The sequence below is a fragment of the Hippocampus zosterae genome, chromosome 15 (genome assembly GCF_025434085.1).
Source record: "Hippocampus zosterae strain Florida chromosome 15, ASM2543408v3, whole genome shotgun sequence".
Classification (NCBI taxonomy): domain Eukaryota; kingdom Metazoa; phylum Chordata; class Actinopteri; order Syngnathiformes; family Syngnathidae; genus Hippocampus; species Hippocampus zosterae.
In genome coordinates, this window is record NC_067465.1 from 5,811,916 (window position 1) to 5,825,916 (window position 14,001).

At 44.1% G+C, this 14,001-nt stretch overlaps 1 protein-coding gene across 5 annotated transcripts in view; it reads right to left on the reverse strand.

Moving 5' to 3' along the window:
• Positions 1–14,001, reverse strand: part of slc6a9 (solute carrier family 6 member 9) — a 33,919-nt gene that overhangs the window by 15,447 nt on the left and 4,471 nt on the right. For 2 of the 5 annotated variants that reach the window (XM_052088767.1, XM_052088765.1), the window contains exon 3: positions 5,745–5,863. The exons of 1 other annotated variant lie outside the window; for it this stretch is intronic. In XM_052088767.1, the coding sequence (XP_051944727.1) occupies positions 5,745–5,786 (42 nt within the window). In that variant the 5' untranslated portion in view covers positions 5,787–5,863. Of the gene's footprint in view, positions 1–328; positions 494–5,744; positions 6,011–14,001 lie in introns of those variants that run through there. 2 more of the 5 variants (XM_052088766.1, XM_052088769.1) reach the window with 2 other exon arrangements.

Below are 14,001 nucleotides of genomic sequence, written 5' to 3' on the forward strand. Positions count from 1 at the left end.
GGCAGAAGTTTTTCCAAACACTTTTCAGACAGCTCTCATTGAACCTTTTCTGAAGTGCAGCAATCCGGACACCGAAGTTCTGAACAGTCAGACAGTTCCTGAAGCAAGTTCAGTTCACCGTCCGAACATAAACACTTTCTCGTTGCCAAGCTGACAGTTGTAGATAGCAGTTATTTTCCCTGCGTTTCATTTCCAGTAGTTTTCTTTCTTGAACTTTTTTTTGATGATCAGCCTTATTAAGATAAGATATCCTTTATTTGTCCCACACTGTGGAAATTTACATTTTAAATTTAAATATTACATTTACATTTAAATTCAAGTAGCTTACCTTGACCAAATGTTCTATTTTGAGCAAGTTGCAAGAGCAGCACGAGCTTGGAATGATCCCAATAATGTCTGACCGTACAACATCACCGACTTCCTGATCCAATTAGGATGGAAGACGGCATGCTCAAGTCCTGAAACACCTCCCCAGAAGAGGTGGTATGGGGCTAGTTATGTCTATTTGTCTGTTTCTTTGTGAGGAGAGGGGCGTGGTCATGAAAGAGGAGGTGTGGCTAAGAAGCAAACGGAATGGGGGCTGAGGTCGGAACCAAGATGCTGAAAACAATTGTGGACCTGACCACGGTATGACTAAAACAAATGAATCTGTATATCTTTGAGTTGTTTTGGGGGTTCTTTTACAATTTGTCATTCTCACTCAAGCTGCCTTTATCGCGAATGCAACTCTTTCGAGTCCAACTCCAAGAGCCTCCAGCAGCCTGTTTTGGATGTCGCCCCGTCCAAATAGGTCTTTGATGAGCATTCCTCAACTTTCTCCGTCTTTTTTTGGATCCCCACCATTGTTTCTGCGCCGACAATGTGATTATGTTATGGAAAATGGGTCTTGAGGGAAGGCGGCAAACGTCATACGAATGGACCATTTAGCAATCCCTGTGTGCCACATGCATTCTCAATGTAAAAATAGAAAGAGCCATACATTAAGGTGTTGATGATCATCTCTAAATTCGATCCTCTTTTCGAATGGAGGCGACTGTCAACATGAGAATGAGCCAACGAGACATGAGCTGAGCTGGAGATGGATCCTGGGAGCTTTTTGACTGATCAGCAGAAAGTGCCAGTGGAAGCATTGGGGACTTGACAGGCAGTGATCCTTGCAGACAGTCAGACCGTTACAGCCGCACCCACTCCGTTCTACAACACCCAAACCCCCTCCTGCCTCCCTCCTCTACTTGCTTGTTCACTCATTTGCTTAACAAGTTCACTTATGCGTAGGCCTTCATGGGGTATGGCTGTCAAGTGATGCGCGAGGACTGGCCCGCGGAGTTGTTGGCCCACGCAAGCTGTTCACCTGCACCCCCCTCCCCCGACCCAACCTTTCCACTATAATCACTGGCTGACACACACACACACACACACACACACGTTTCCTCTTCACGTTATATGAGCAATGGAGCTGAAATGTATTGTTGTATGGCTGTCTTTCCCAAGTCATTAGTTTACTCAAGTTTAAAAGCTAAATGCCACTTGGTTCCGGATTATGAGTGTTGTGCCACCTTTCTTTTCTTGCGCATCCTTTCATTATGAGATTCTTTTTAAGGCAGGCAAAATTTAGAAATCAAAAATGAGTTAGTCATCTGCAGCGAGACGACAAAAGCAGTCGCGTTGAAGCATAACTTGGTTTGTTTGATCGCTGGTAGGAGTAGCACCGTACTCACATTGGCCAACAAGCAGTAAGTCAAGTGACATTGGGTTTGTGGTTGTTGGCAGCCCATTAGGTATTGCACTTTTTTTTTTTAATTTCTCATATGAGATTGGAAAGATCGTACGGCAGCTTTGCGTTCATTTACTTTGACATAAAAATTCTATTTGTATTTGTGGGAAGCTAAACTCTGGCTTGGTGGGTGGATGGATGGATGCAAGCAGAAAAACAAACCACTGTTGATTCACTATCATTTAGTTTGCAACCAAAAGAAATACAACAAATTGTCAGCCACAGATTACAACTAAATCAACACCTCCGGGAAAAATTATTCAGCTCAATGCAACGCCGGCCTTGGAACAGATGTTCAAAGCATTCACGAGAACCATTGCAATGAGGCCTTCGGATAGTAGCAAGCGATACGCATTTTCAAATGACTTTCTTTCCATTTAATTACAGGTCGACCTTTTTTAAGATTAGAAATACAAATGTTTTTTTGGGGGGGGTCCTAGGAGCTGGAACTGTGTTTATGATGACATATTTTGTCTGAAGAGGGAGAAAGCGCCGTGGAATTGTCTTGACAATGAAAGTCTTTGTACAACGATGATTTATTTTCAGCGCCAGTTGATGAGGAAACAGTATTAACAGATCTGTGATGGAGCGATCGCTCAAGCATTATAAGATTTTTCTTTTCTTCTTGGGAGGGGCTAAAGTGTATAAGGTACTCTGAACATATTACCAATATGATTTATGTTATACAATGCATCATTGTCATTGATTGTATGCTATCGACCGTAAAGAAACGAAAGAGAAAGTGGAGAGTGCCCCCATCTTGACATCTGTCTACGGGTCATCCTGTTTTGCATCCACACATCTGAAGCACAGGAAAACCACAACCTTGCGCAGCAACGAACTTGCAGAGCAACTCTTACAGATAGCAGGATGTGTGATTCAAGCCAACATGCAACCGCCACATGTGAGTTCCCAACTGGTACATATCTCAACAGTGTTGGGTAATCAACGAGGCGCACACGGTGCTTGACATTGCCGAAGCAGAAATGGACTCGCTGGCATCTGCAGAAGATGGCCATGCGCGGAGTAATCTGTCCTTTTGGAAGCTCACCCTTGCCGTGACCCCGTCTTTTTCAATAAGATCCAGATTAACACTGAACTACATACTGTATCTGATCAAAATTAAAAGAGATACAGGAGGCTAAGTGCTTATGACGAGGTGTTATCTGCCAATGGAGAAATGACCCATTTCTACGGAGGTAAAACCACCAACAAAACATTCTTCAAGATGTGAACCCTTTAACTCGAGCTAAAAACCGCGTGCCGACTTTTAGAGGCACCACGAAGACGACCAACTCCGTGTAAAAATATCAATCATCATAGACGGCAAGTTATATGCAATCTAAGGCACTTTTTAATATATCAAAGTCAAAAGCAATAACTGCGCAATTAGCTCCGCGGATGTTTGAGAGTGCTAATGATCTCATCGAATATTTTATTCCAGGGAGAGGATGTCAGAACTGACCGCAAGCGCTCACTTCAATTAAATTCAAGTCCGTCTGAAATCCTTATTATTTCAATTATTACTCGAGCACGTCAAGAAATCAGAGGAAGTCCGACAATTGTCCAAAGGCCTTAAATTCAGCTTATCGCTGTGAGGAAGGAAGAATTTGAAACGTGTTTATAGTCAGCAGGGGAGCTAGATAAATTGCACACTGATTTTTGGGGGGGAAATTGCTTTAATGGACTGTGGTCTCTTCAAATCAGTGAGAGGGCTATGCACGCATTTCAAGTGCTTGACCACAATTAAAACAATCACGATTGATATGACGGCTGACAGGTGGGCTCCATCCCATTTTCTGCTCGTGTGTGTGTGTGTGATCGTAAATACAGCCGCAAAGAGCGTTCAAAATGTAGTTTGTTTTTTTTTTGGGGTGGTTTTTGTCAGGGAAAGTATGTGCCGTAAGATCCAGAAGTCGGAGTAGTTTGTCAAGTCAAGTCAAGTCAAGTCAACGGTATTTATAGAGCACTTTCAAACAGCCATCGCTGCATACAAAATCGCCCAATTAATGTACAAAGCACACAATAACCTGCTCTGCCAAAACATTCAGAGGTTTTTCGAAATTCGAGTAAGCAATTATGAATTAAGAGGTACCAACTTATTCAAAAAACTCAAAACAAGAACAAACATCAAGCAAAGAAGTGTATCGAGCAAAGGTGTTAATCTGTGGAATAATCTCGAAACGGACCTAAAAATGAGTAAATCGCTTGCTGAGTTCAAAAACAAATTCAAAAAAATAGTACAAACAACCTACATCAATCAGAGTTAAAATGATAAATTCTAAACATTAAATATAATGATAAATCAGAACTAAGTTGATAAATAGAGAAAGGTATTGAAATATCCATTATGAATACAAGAGAAAATTGACACAAGAGTGCCAGGGTGAGGATGTATATAATCCCGATACAAACCAAAAGCTGTAAAAATATCACGGTTAAGGGTAAAGTATGAGCCTTAATGGAGACTTCTTACTTTTTCTTTTCTGATTGATATAAAAATGATTTAGTAGATATAAACACATAACGGGGTAGGACTAGATAAGTTTTTTACTTCATCCTACTCCCTTGAACATAACTGTGTTGAATGAAGACTGATTTCTTTCCTTTTACTTTTTTTATCTACCTTATTTTCTGTCAAATTATTACTGTATCTGTTTTATGATTAATAAACAAAACAAACAAGTGCTGTACACGGAGCGATTTAACATGCACAATAAACAGTAAGACAAATCGGTAATAAAGGCGGTAGAAAGCACCAAGCAATAAAATCAAGAACAAATCCAAGTCATGCCGAGTCGAACGCCAACGAATACAAGTGAGTTTTGAGGAGGGCTTTAAATATGCCATTGACAATTGAGGAAACGTTGGCTGCATTTAAACGTATTTAGAAATATCGCATCATTTGAGAAACTGGATGATCGCACACGACCGTTGGGAAAGCAGATTCAAATTCTGATATTTGTACTTTCTAATCGATCAAAGTGATGCACGAAGGCTTTTCTTATCCGAGAAAGTGGGCCAAGTATCTTAATGTTGACAGCTTCCATACTGCCGCTCCTGACCAGAGAAGAAAAAAAAGCTTCACAATGTGTGTGAGGCCGGAGCTTGCCCGAAAACTCTGGAGTGTGCGTTTATGCCTCAGTGTGTGTGTGTGCAAGCGTTAGTATTTGCCCACCGATCTCCGGAAAGCTGACTCAAGTCGCGACTGCAGCTATCGGAAACGGGAGACGGGGCCTTAGCTCAGAGCGTCGCAACACGCTTTTAGGTTTGAAGCGGCGTTTGATAAATAAGATGTTTACTGTATCTCGAGCTGAGCAGACAATTTAATTGTCAGTTGGGAGAAAAGGGGCCGCCTGGGCCAAGGTGTTTGATGATAGCGGCTTGTGGGTGGGGTGGGCACCGGGGCAGCATAAATGCGGTCCTTTTCTGGACCCTTCTACTTTTCTACTCCGTCACTCTCATTCACACACACGGCGGTACGGCCCACTTCCTTACCAGTCCCATCCCTCACAGTGCGAGCCCGGACTTCCCACTGCAATTACTTATAAAAACTTTTCAGGGCCGCCACACGTGGTCGGGTTTTTAAAGAGCTGCGTCCCCCTCCTCACGTGGCGCGGGGGGTATTGAGTCGTCACAGACCCCCTGAATGATCACCGAAAAATAAGGCGGCGGCGACAATAGCTCGTCTTGATGAATTCAATTCTTTCAGGAGCCTGTGCCGTTGTCCAGGCAGCTCCGGGCAAAACAATCGTTTCTTTGATAGTCGAAGAAACGCGCTCGACTCGGTTGCTCCTATAAACTGCCTCTAACTACTTTCAAATTAGGATCTACACACAGTTCACCTCTGACCGGAACTCTGCTTTGTAGAAGTTAGAGCCATCGGGCTTTCTCCGCTGCCGAGAGCCAAAAGTGATGCGATTCATCGTACTTTATAAAGAAAAAAAAAAGTCAAACATCTGGAACTGACCTGGTCTGCAGTGGGAGCAGCAACGGTGTTGGATTCAGACATGATGTGATGCTGTGATCCAGTGGTGCTACTCAGCTGGACCCTGTAGGTGCCGTCATTCACACCTTGCCTCTCAGGTCCTCGGCAAACGAGAGGGCAGAAAACACAGGATTTGCTCCCTTTTGCTCCGGCTTGATTAATGCGGAATTACTTTCACCTCATTTCATCGGATGGCGCTCGGTTTCCTCTCCGCCTCTCTCGCTCATTCGGCATGGCAGCCCCGCTCTCTCTCCCCATACCCCCTCCCTCATTCTGTGATCCCCATTCCCCCTCCCCTCGCCCTCTTAGCTTTTACTCACCCCGCTCTCTCGCCTTCTCTTGCTCCGCTCATTGATTTACTTTCTCTTTTCTGACCCCCTTTTTTTCAGTTGTATTTCACCATTTCGGGAATATGCGCCTTGTTCTCCTCTCCGCCGCATCCACCTCCCGCTTTTTTTCCTGCCCCTGCCCTCCTTGCGGGAAAAAAAAAAGACGCAGGAAACATCCACAGTCTTTCTCTGCTACCTCCACAATGAATGGCCTGTTGTCACTCCAGTACCTTGCCGGAATACATAAGCAGGAGAGGCGGGCGGACGGAGGAATCGGTGGGGTCCGTGTGTTGTGTGGAAATTGTACACTGATTGGCAGAATAAAGTACTTTGGGTCTAGAGTACGTATGGGCAGCAGCCAAGCGCTCCTTTTCCTCTTCTCTCTCAACAGATTAAAGTTAAGAAACAAAAAAGTGACGTCAGGATCGCCTGCCCCCCCTTCGAGCTCTTTCTCTAATTTCTTCCACTTGTTTTCAGAGGCAGCTGCTGCAACTCTGAAGACCACCAACAACTCCCTTTCAGTGGCACTTGACTCTTCCAAATCCTCGTCTGTCTCTACAACCTGACATTGCCAATGCCCACCGCCCACCCCCCTGCACACCAAACACACACATACACCCTCCGCCGCATCATGCTGAGAGCACAGCCCTCCTCCCCGGTCTCCTTTGTCAAAGTCAACGGGTCACTGATCTGACGGTCTGATGGGTGTTGAAAGAAACATTGAACAACAACGTTTCACGAGAGATGCGAGAACATGGCAAGACGATTCATTCGTGGCCTATTTAAAGCCTCAAAATCACATCGTGGAATCTTTGGCAAATACTTGCACCGTCCAAAGTGCTGAGATTTCAAAATAAATAAATAATTCGCACTTAACGACGGCGACAACCGCGAGGTCAGGTGCGGCGAGCAGCCCCAACAGATTTACTAAACGAGGGTTGATAATGATCAAACCAAAAGACTTTTCTAGTCATGAGAAGTAAACAGACTGAATTCTCAACAGGTCCAAACACCACCACCACGACAGATTTGAAATTTTAAAAAAACAAAAAAAACCAGATGTGATTTAACCATAAACTTTCAACTTTATTTTGAGGATGACCACAATTTCCATACGTGCCTCCCACCAGTTTAAATTCAGACTCTGAGATGTAATTTGAGGATATTTACATCCAGATCAGATAAGCGGTGTTGGAATTTACAGTTACGATTTATATAACGAATCTGTACAGCATAACGATAGTTCGTAGTCACCTTTTCCATTAAAATGGCCCGCAACTGCGAAGTATAATATAGTATGAACATTTATCGATGTAAAAACATGAACATGTAATACAGTGTAAATACGTCCATTACAAATTTGTAAGGCACGAAACCAACAACTGTAACGTTCGTACTTCATCTGCGAAAACATTGGGTCAGCAAATGTTACCCGCCATCGGCTGAGCTTCCTTTCCAAAGTCAGAGACAATTTCAGCCTTTTACAGACGATGTTTACCAGGCATGTTTGTAGTTGTACCAGGCAGAAAGTATAACGGTACCGAGAAACAGAAACATGGCCAAAGTTACTATTTGTATCACAGTGCAGTGAATGTTTGAGCCGAGCTTTTGTCAACAAAAGTGTTTGGCGATTGAAAGTTGTCGTATTAACTGTACATATTAACCAAAAGTCGCTTCCTATGAACGGGATGTTCTTTCATATTTCACTGAGCATGACGAGGTGACTTTTTTTTCAGAGTGAAAGTTGCAAGTCGGCTTTCGAGCTGAAATGAAAACAACGCGTGAATCGAATGAATGACGACGTGTTTAGCAAAAACAATCATCCATCCATCCATCCAGAAAGAAAGAAATGGCACCGCATGACTTGGTGTCATGTAATATCTATGGGAGGGGGGGGGGGTGCTTTTCCACTAAAAACTCAAACTCAAATAAGGCCAATTTGGAGTTACACTGATTACATCTTCCTCAATCAGGATTTATGTCCTTTAAAGTAATTAAGCTAATATCACTTCACCTCTCATGAGCCTAGCAAGCCTGCGATGGGACGTCTCACTACGACAAAGGCCCTCAAATGAAAGAAGTACCCGTACGACCGATCTCCTTTCTTTTTGCAGAGCAGTCCGAGAGAAGACAGAATGACACAAGTGAAGGCGGGCTAGCGCTAAAGATGGCTAGGGCAGTAAGGACACCCATTTGCAGGGTCGAGGGTCAAAACGGGACACGCGCTGTCAGAGCCACTGAGAAGAAGGTTGGGTGCAACTCAAAGAGCTCCGTTTTGCAACAGCGGGTTGGTTTTGTTGAGCGGACAAAAAGGACGCACTATGTTGACGTGCGCCGATGGCTGGATGAAAATCTACATTTCTTGTTGAGCATGACCAAGTCCCCTGCGCTTCACAGAGGAAGTGAAACAAATGAACATCAGTGCTCTGAGAAACTGACAACTTTGATGTCGGATTTATTTGAGTTTCACTGGGTACTTGTCCAAGTGCTGCCCACGTAAAAGAAGCATCAAGGGAAAGACGAGATCGGGGGGAAAGTGAGCGAGCAGACATTTCCAACGCTTGGTTTAACCTGAAGTTTCCATGATAATTTCTCTCCCCATTCCCCGACCCCCACCGCTTTGGCTGGGAGGGCCCCAGCTGTTGGGTCTGTATAAATAGCGTGAGGCTTCGGCCTTGGACCCCCGGGGAGAGCGGGGCTCATCGGAGGGAAAGCAGAGGAACAAATCGGGCTGGAAAAAGCACACAACACACACATTTTGACAAACATATGGGACCATTGCTGGGACTGAAAGCAAGGTACATGTGACTGAAGTTGGACACACGTGGCTGAAGTCACTGACGCACTCGTAATGCGACAAAGGATGGGGAGGGCAAAAAGCCGTCTCTGGCAGTCTTCAACTATGGCAAAAATGGTTTCTTTCTCCATCTCATGATCATAAACAAACAAACAAACAAACATGATAGTAAATTAGTTCAGGAGCTCTCGATCACAAAAATATGTCCTTCAGTCTGTTCACCATTCAACTAAAACATAAAACGAGAGCGGGCTGAAGAGAATCATGTACCATTTTGTTTCTCCATGACAGCCCGATCTGAATAAAATGTCCAAAGCAGAATGAACAACTTTTTTTTCCTCCTTAAAGATTATGTTCCAGTGTTGTTGGGTTCCTTTTGTGACTAACTGTGGATGCGTTGGACAATTGTGGACCTTGACCTCGATTTCCACCGGCTTGGCCTTTGTTGAAGCTCCATAGAACAGGCATCAATCAACTGGGGCGGGAATGGGGTGGGGCCGACTGAACTGAGCGAGTCTCCACTGCACACTTGCAGCGTGCCGGATTCTTCCATGAGATTCCGCAAATGGCTGCATCTTGGCCACAGTGAAAAACATACGAATCGCAGTAGCATGATTTGGCGGCATAGCAAATTCTAGCACAAAAAGCTTTCACACAGATGTAAAATCCATTACATTTAAGCAGGAGAGCCACTCTCCCCGCCGGCCACCTTCAAGGCATAAAAACACAGTACATACAATACTCATGTATTGTTTTACAACAATACGTAACCATTTTTTTTTACAAATTCACGTGCCTGTGAATGAAACACAGAAGCTTGTGGCAAAAGTATTTGCAAGCAGCGTAAACCTCATCAGCGAGCTTTGCACAAGCCTGAGAACGATCCTGATTATTTGAATCGGCTTCGTTGGAAGAGGCAAACATCTGAAACGGGCTCCTCCAGAGGACCAGATTTAGTCACCCCCTGGTCTATCCTATAACCAATGTGCCTACATACCTAAGCTATGTGTGTCCTGTTCCCTCTCCTGTGCACTCTACAACCATGTTTACCCGCTATGATCACCTGTTGCTCACGACATCGACTTCACTGTTGTGATGCCCGCGCCCTGCGGAACCTACTTCTGTGCCTGATCGTCAACCCGTATTACTTTCTGTGCAATTAGCTTCTATGAGATCACCACTGTCCTGTACAACTGTGCCATGCACAGTGTGAAACTGCCTCGTTTGGCCAGTGGTCAATGATACCAATGTGCGCAATTGCAAACTCTGGCCACTCTCTATTTGACCCGTCAGACAATCTATGACTCTGTCACTCTGTCAATGCCCGCTACATCTGTCTGCGTCCTATGTACTGTAATTACCTTTGCCCTCAGCGCTACCTCCGACCCTTACGGCTGCCAGCGCTCGGTTCCCCTTCGCGGCTGCTCAATCAGGTGGGTGAGCTCAGACACACAAATCCTCAGACACACAAAAACTCTTCAACCCCCCGCAAATGCCCGCACAGCATTTTTCTCTCTTCATTCACATCTGTTTGTTTCCCACTCAACCCAAATGCAGTCAACACGGTTGCTGAGCACTGCTCTCAACTGAACTGGCTGACTGCTAACTCGGTATGTCCGTGACGTCATCACAAATTGGAGGGGAGCGCTAGTAATTGTTGAAATGTACCTATAGCGAGTGGACACTAATCATATATGCCATGCAGTAAACTTGTTAAATATACTGTTGATCTTATTTTTGTGATTCTCGGTATGCACATTGAAAAAAAAAAAAGATTTAAACCTGTATTTTACTCGGTAGCCTGCCCTGGGCTGTAGAGAAAATTGGGATATTTAAATACAGCCAAGTGAGCTTGTAGGATAAGCACAAATCTGTGTTGGAATTTGAAAAAGGCGCCTGTGTGTTGTGAACTTGATGCGAGTATGACATCTGTCAGTGTGCATTGTGACCCCCGGGGAGGTGTAGAGCTATTTCTTTTCTTTTTCCTTCCACTTCACAGCCTACAGTACACATTAGCCGTGGCGCCTCAGGCACCCACTGAATGCGGGTGCACATGCAAAAAAAAAAAAAAAAAAAACACACACATCGAGGGTACACAAGAATTGTGCAATTAGAGCATTTTAAGAATGGACTAGGAAAACAGAGCATGCAGCCACTAGTCGTTTTGTTCAAAATGTGGCCTGTGACCGAATGGCTTCATTTTGGCTCCTGGCTCATCATCGACTTGGTAGTCTCTGCTGAGCTTGGTCCGGGAGACTCCCTTTCGAAAGTGAGAGACAATTTCAGCCTTGACAGACGGCGAGATTTGCTTCCATTTACCAGACATGTTTTCAGACCATGTGCACCGTGCCCCGGAAGTACAACAACCTATGAGTTGATTGTTGCGTTGCTAAGCAACAGAGGGGAAGGTCGAGGGGACAGTTAGCGTAACGAAAGGCCTTTTCACTTTTTTGTGTACATTGGTTCGACTGTACTGACTCAAAACCACAAGTCAACTCCCCCTTTTCCTCCCCACTCATGCATCCTCATAAGTACAAAACATCTAAGGAGGAAAAAAAAAGACATGGAAATAAGTAACCGGGAGTAAAAAAAATATCTACACATCCTATAAATGCTTATGCCAGTGCACCGTCTACTCATCTGTTCAGTGGAAGTGGCGGCTTCCACACCGGCCAAAGACACTCCAATGCGGGGTGATTAACGGTGCGCGTCTCCCTTCGAAACGGGAATTAAGTTTGGGCAGTAGGAGAGGCGACAAAATTCTACCAGCCAAGCAGGAAGCGAGTGCCCTGTGTGTTAAGAAGATTTACACTGATGGGTCCATCCACCAACGGTTTGTAACAGCGTGAATTGATTCAGCCAGGGTGTAATCAAGCACTACTGAGAACAGAACTATCGAACTACCAACAAATCAAAGTACATTTAAAAATGAATCCAATGAATGATGTTGATACAAATGAGAAAAGAGAAGCAGATAGAAAAGAAGAATGGAAAAGAAGACAATCAATGCAGTGTCACTTGGTGACGGGAGGACGGGCACTCACACACTCACAGACACACACATACACACACACACACACGCACACAGTGTCCAAAACACAAACGATTTGTGTGTGGGCATCACTTGGCACCCTGAGGTTCCTGTACATCCTATATATTTATGATATAAAATATATATATTTATATATAAATATGGGCGGCCCGGTAGTCCAGTGGTTAGCACGTCGGCTTCACAGTGCAGAGGTACCGGGTTCGATTCCAGCTCCGGCCTGCCTGTGTGGAGTTTGCCTGTTCTCCCCGGGCCTGCGTGGGTTTTCTCCGGGTGCTCCGGTTTCCTCCCACATTCCAAAAACATGCGTGGCAGGCTGATTGAACACTCTAAATTGTCCCTAGGTGTGAGTGTGAATGGTTGCTCGTTTCTGTGTGCCCTGCGATTGGCTGGCAACCGATTCAGGGTGTCCCCCGCCTACTGCCCGAAGACAGCTGGGATAGGCTCCAGCACCCCCCGCGACCCTAGTGAGGATCAAGCGGCTCGGAAGGTGAATGAATATATAAATATTATATATGATATATAATATTTAGTTAATTTTGACTCAAATAACATTTACAGTCTGCGACTGCAAAATTCAGCCTTCGTTGTGCTTATCTCACACCCCCACCTGTCTTATGAACTTGATTTTATCTGCTGTATATTCAGACATGAGCGCATCGCAGTATAGAGCACACTCATGATTTATAAAATTCATTGGTCGCCAACAATCATTTCAGAGGTTGTTATACAGCCATCATCCGTGTGATGTTCACCTCCACAGATAAGCCTGACATGTTTTTTTTTTTAATTTTTATTTTACCTTCCAAGCCTTGCTCTGCTGAGAAAATGTACATTTGGATGACGTGAACACAAACCAGTCATGCACAATGAGCTTTGATAAGTCCCTGACTTAGGAGGAATACAATGATTAACATATTCAACCCCCTCACCACCCCCCAAGCACACACTTAGTTCTGAAAAACACACTTGTTTTTATGCACCTTGTATCTTCATCTCAACGTGTCAGGGAAATTGTGAACTAGAAGCAAGGAACACACCATGCCGTATTTCTACCCCCGCCTAAACTCGAGAGTTGACGAGGAGTCTATTCGGACCAAGGCGGTTATACAGAGGCGCCTTCTTCGGACAAATGCATTTTTATAACAATTCAAAGTTATTATTTTTTAATCTTCTTTCATTATTTGCCGTACTGTTACAGAGGTGGGCACTTTACCCTATTTTCTTTTCATGTCTTTGTGTGAAGCAACTCAACATCAGTATTTCACAACAGAAACTCCGATACAATAATAATAATAATAGTAATAATAATATTGTTAACTTTTAGAAATCCATGCCTAAAAATGGCCTAAGCATCTTGGGCACCGAGAGACATACAACACAGGCATCTTTCTTTACAGGCTGGATTGATTGTAAGTGACATGGGTGTCCGTAGGTACTTTGTTATGTTCTCTGACTGTACACTAGGTAGCAGTGTGGCTATAAAAATACTGGTGAGATGAAAAAGGTTGTGCCGTTAAGACAATGTTTGGCTCCACTTTGGCCTTGTTATTTTGCCTCCCGACACCACATACTTAATCGGGTTAAAAACCCACTTCCGTCTTTGCTTAGTCCGTGTTTTAAGTTCTGCCGGGTTGAGCTTTGAGCTGATTTCCTTTGATCATTCGTAATTATGAACTGATGTAATTAGTTATCACCTATTTTTTATTTACTTGTTTTTGTTTTGCTCTCCAAAAGTCATCCATAAGCGCAAAGATTTTAAAGTGAAACTTACTCCCTACCTCAATTTCGACAAAGTTATTTGCTTTTCAGCAGTTTATAACTATTCCGGAGATTGCGGTTCAATCGTCCACTCGCACTCTCAGGAGGCTCTGAAAGCAGAAACCTTATCTTCGGGTCTTCAACTACCTCCTTGTATTTAGAACCGAGGGAGAGAGAGAGGGAGAGAAACAAGCAGGAAAGACCGATAATATTCTCGTTTGAAGCTAAAAAAGTGCACGTATTTGAGCTTGTTGAGCCGGAAACGGTGGAGAGGAATAGACAAAATGGCATTATGGAGAGAAG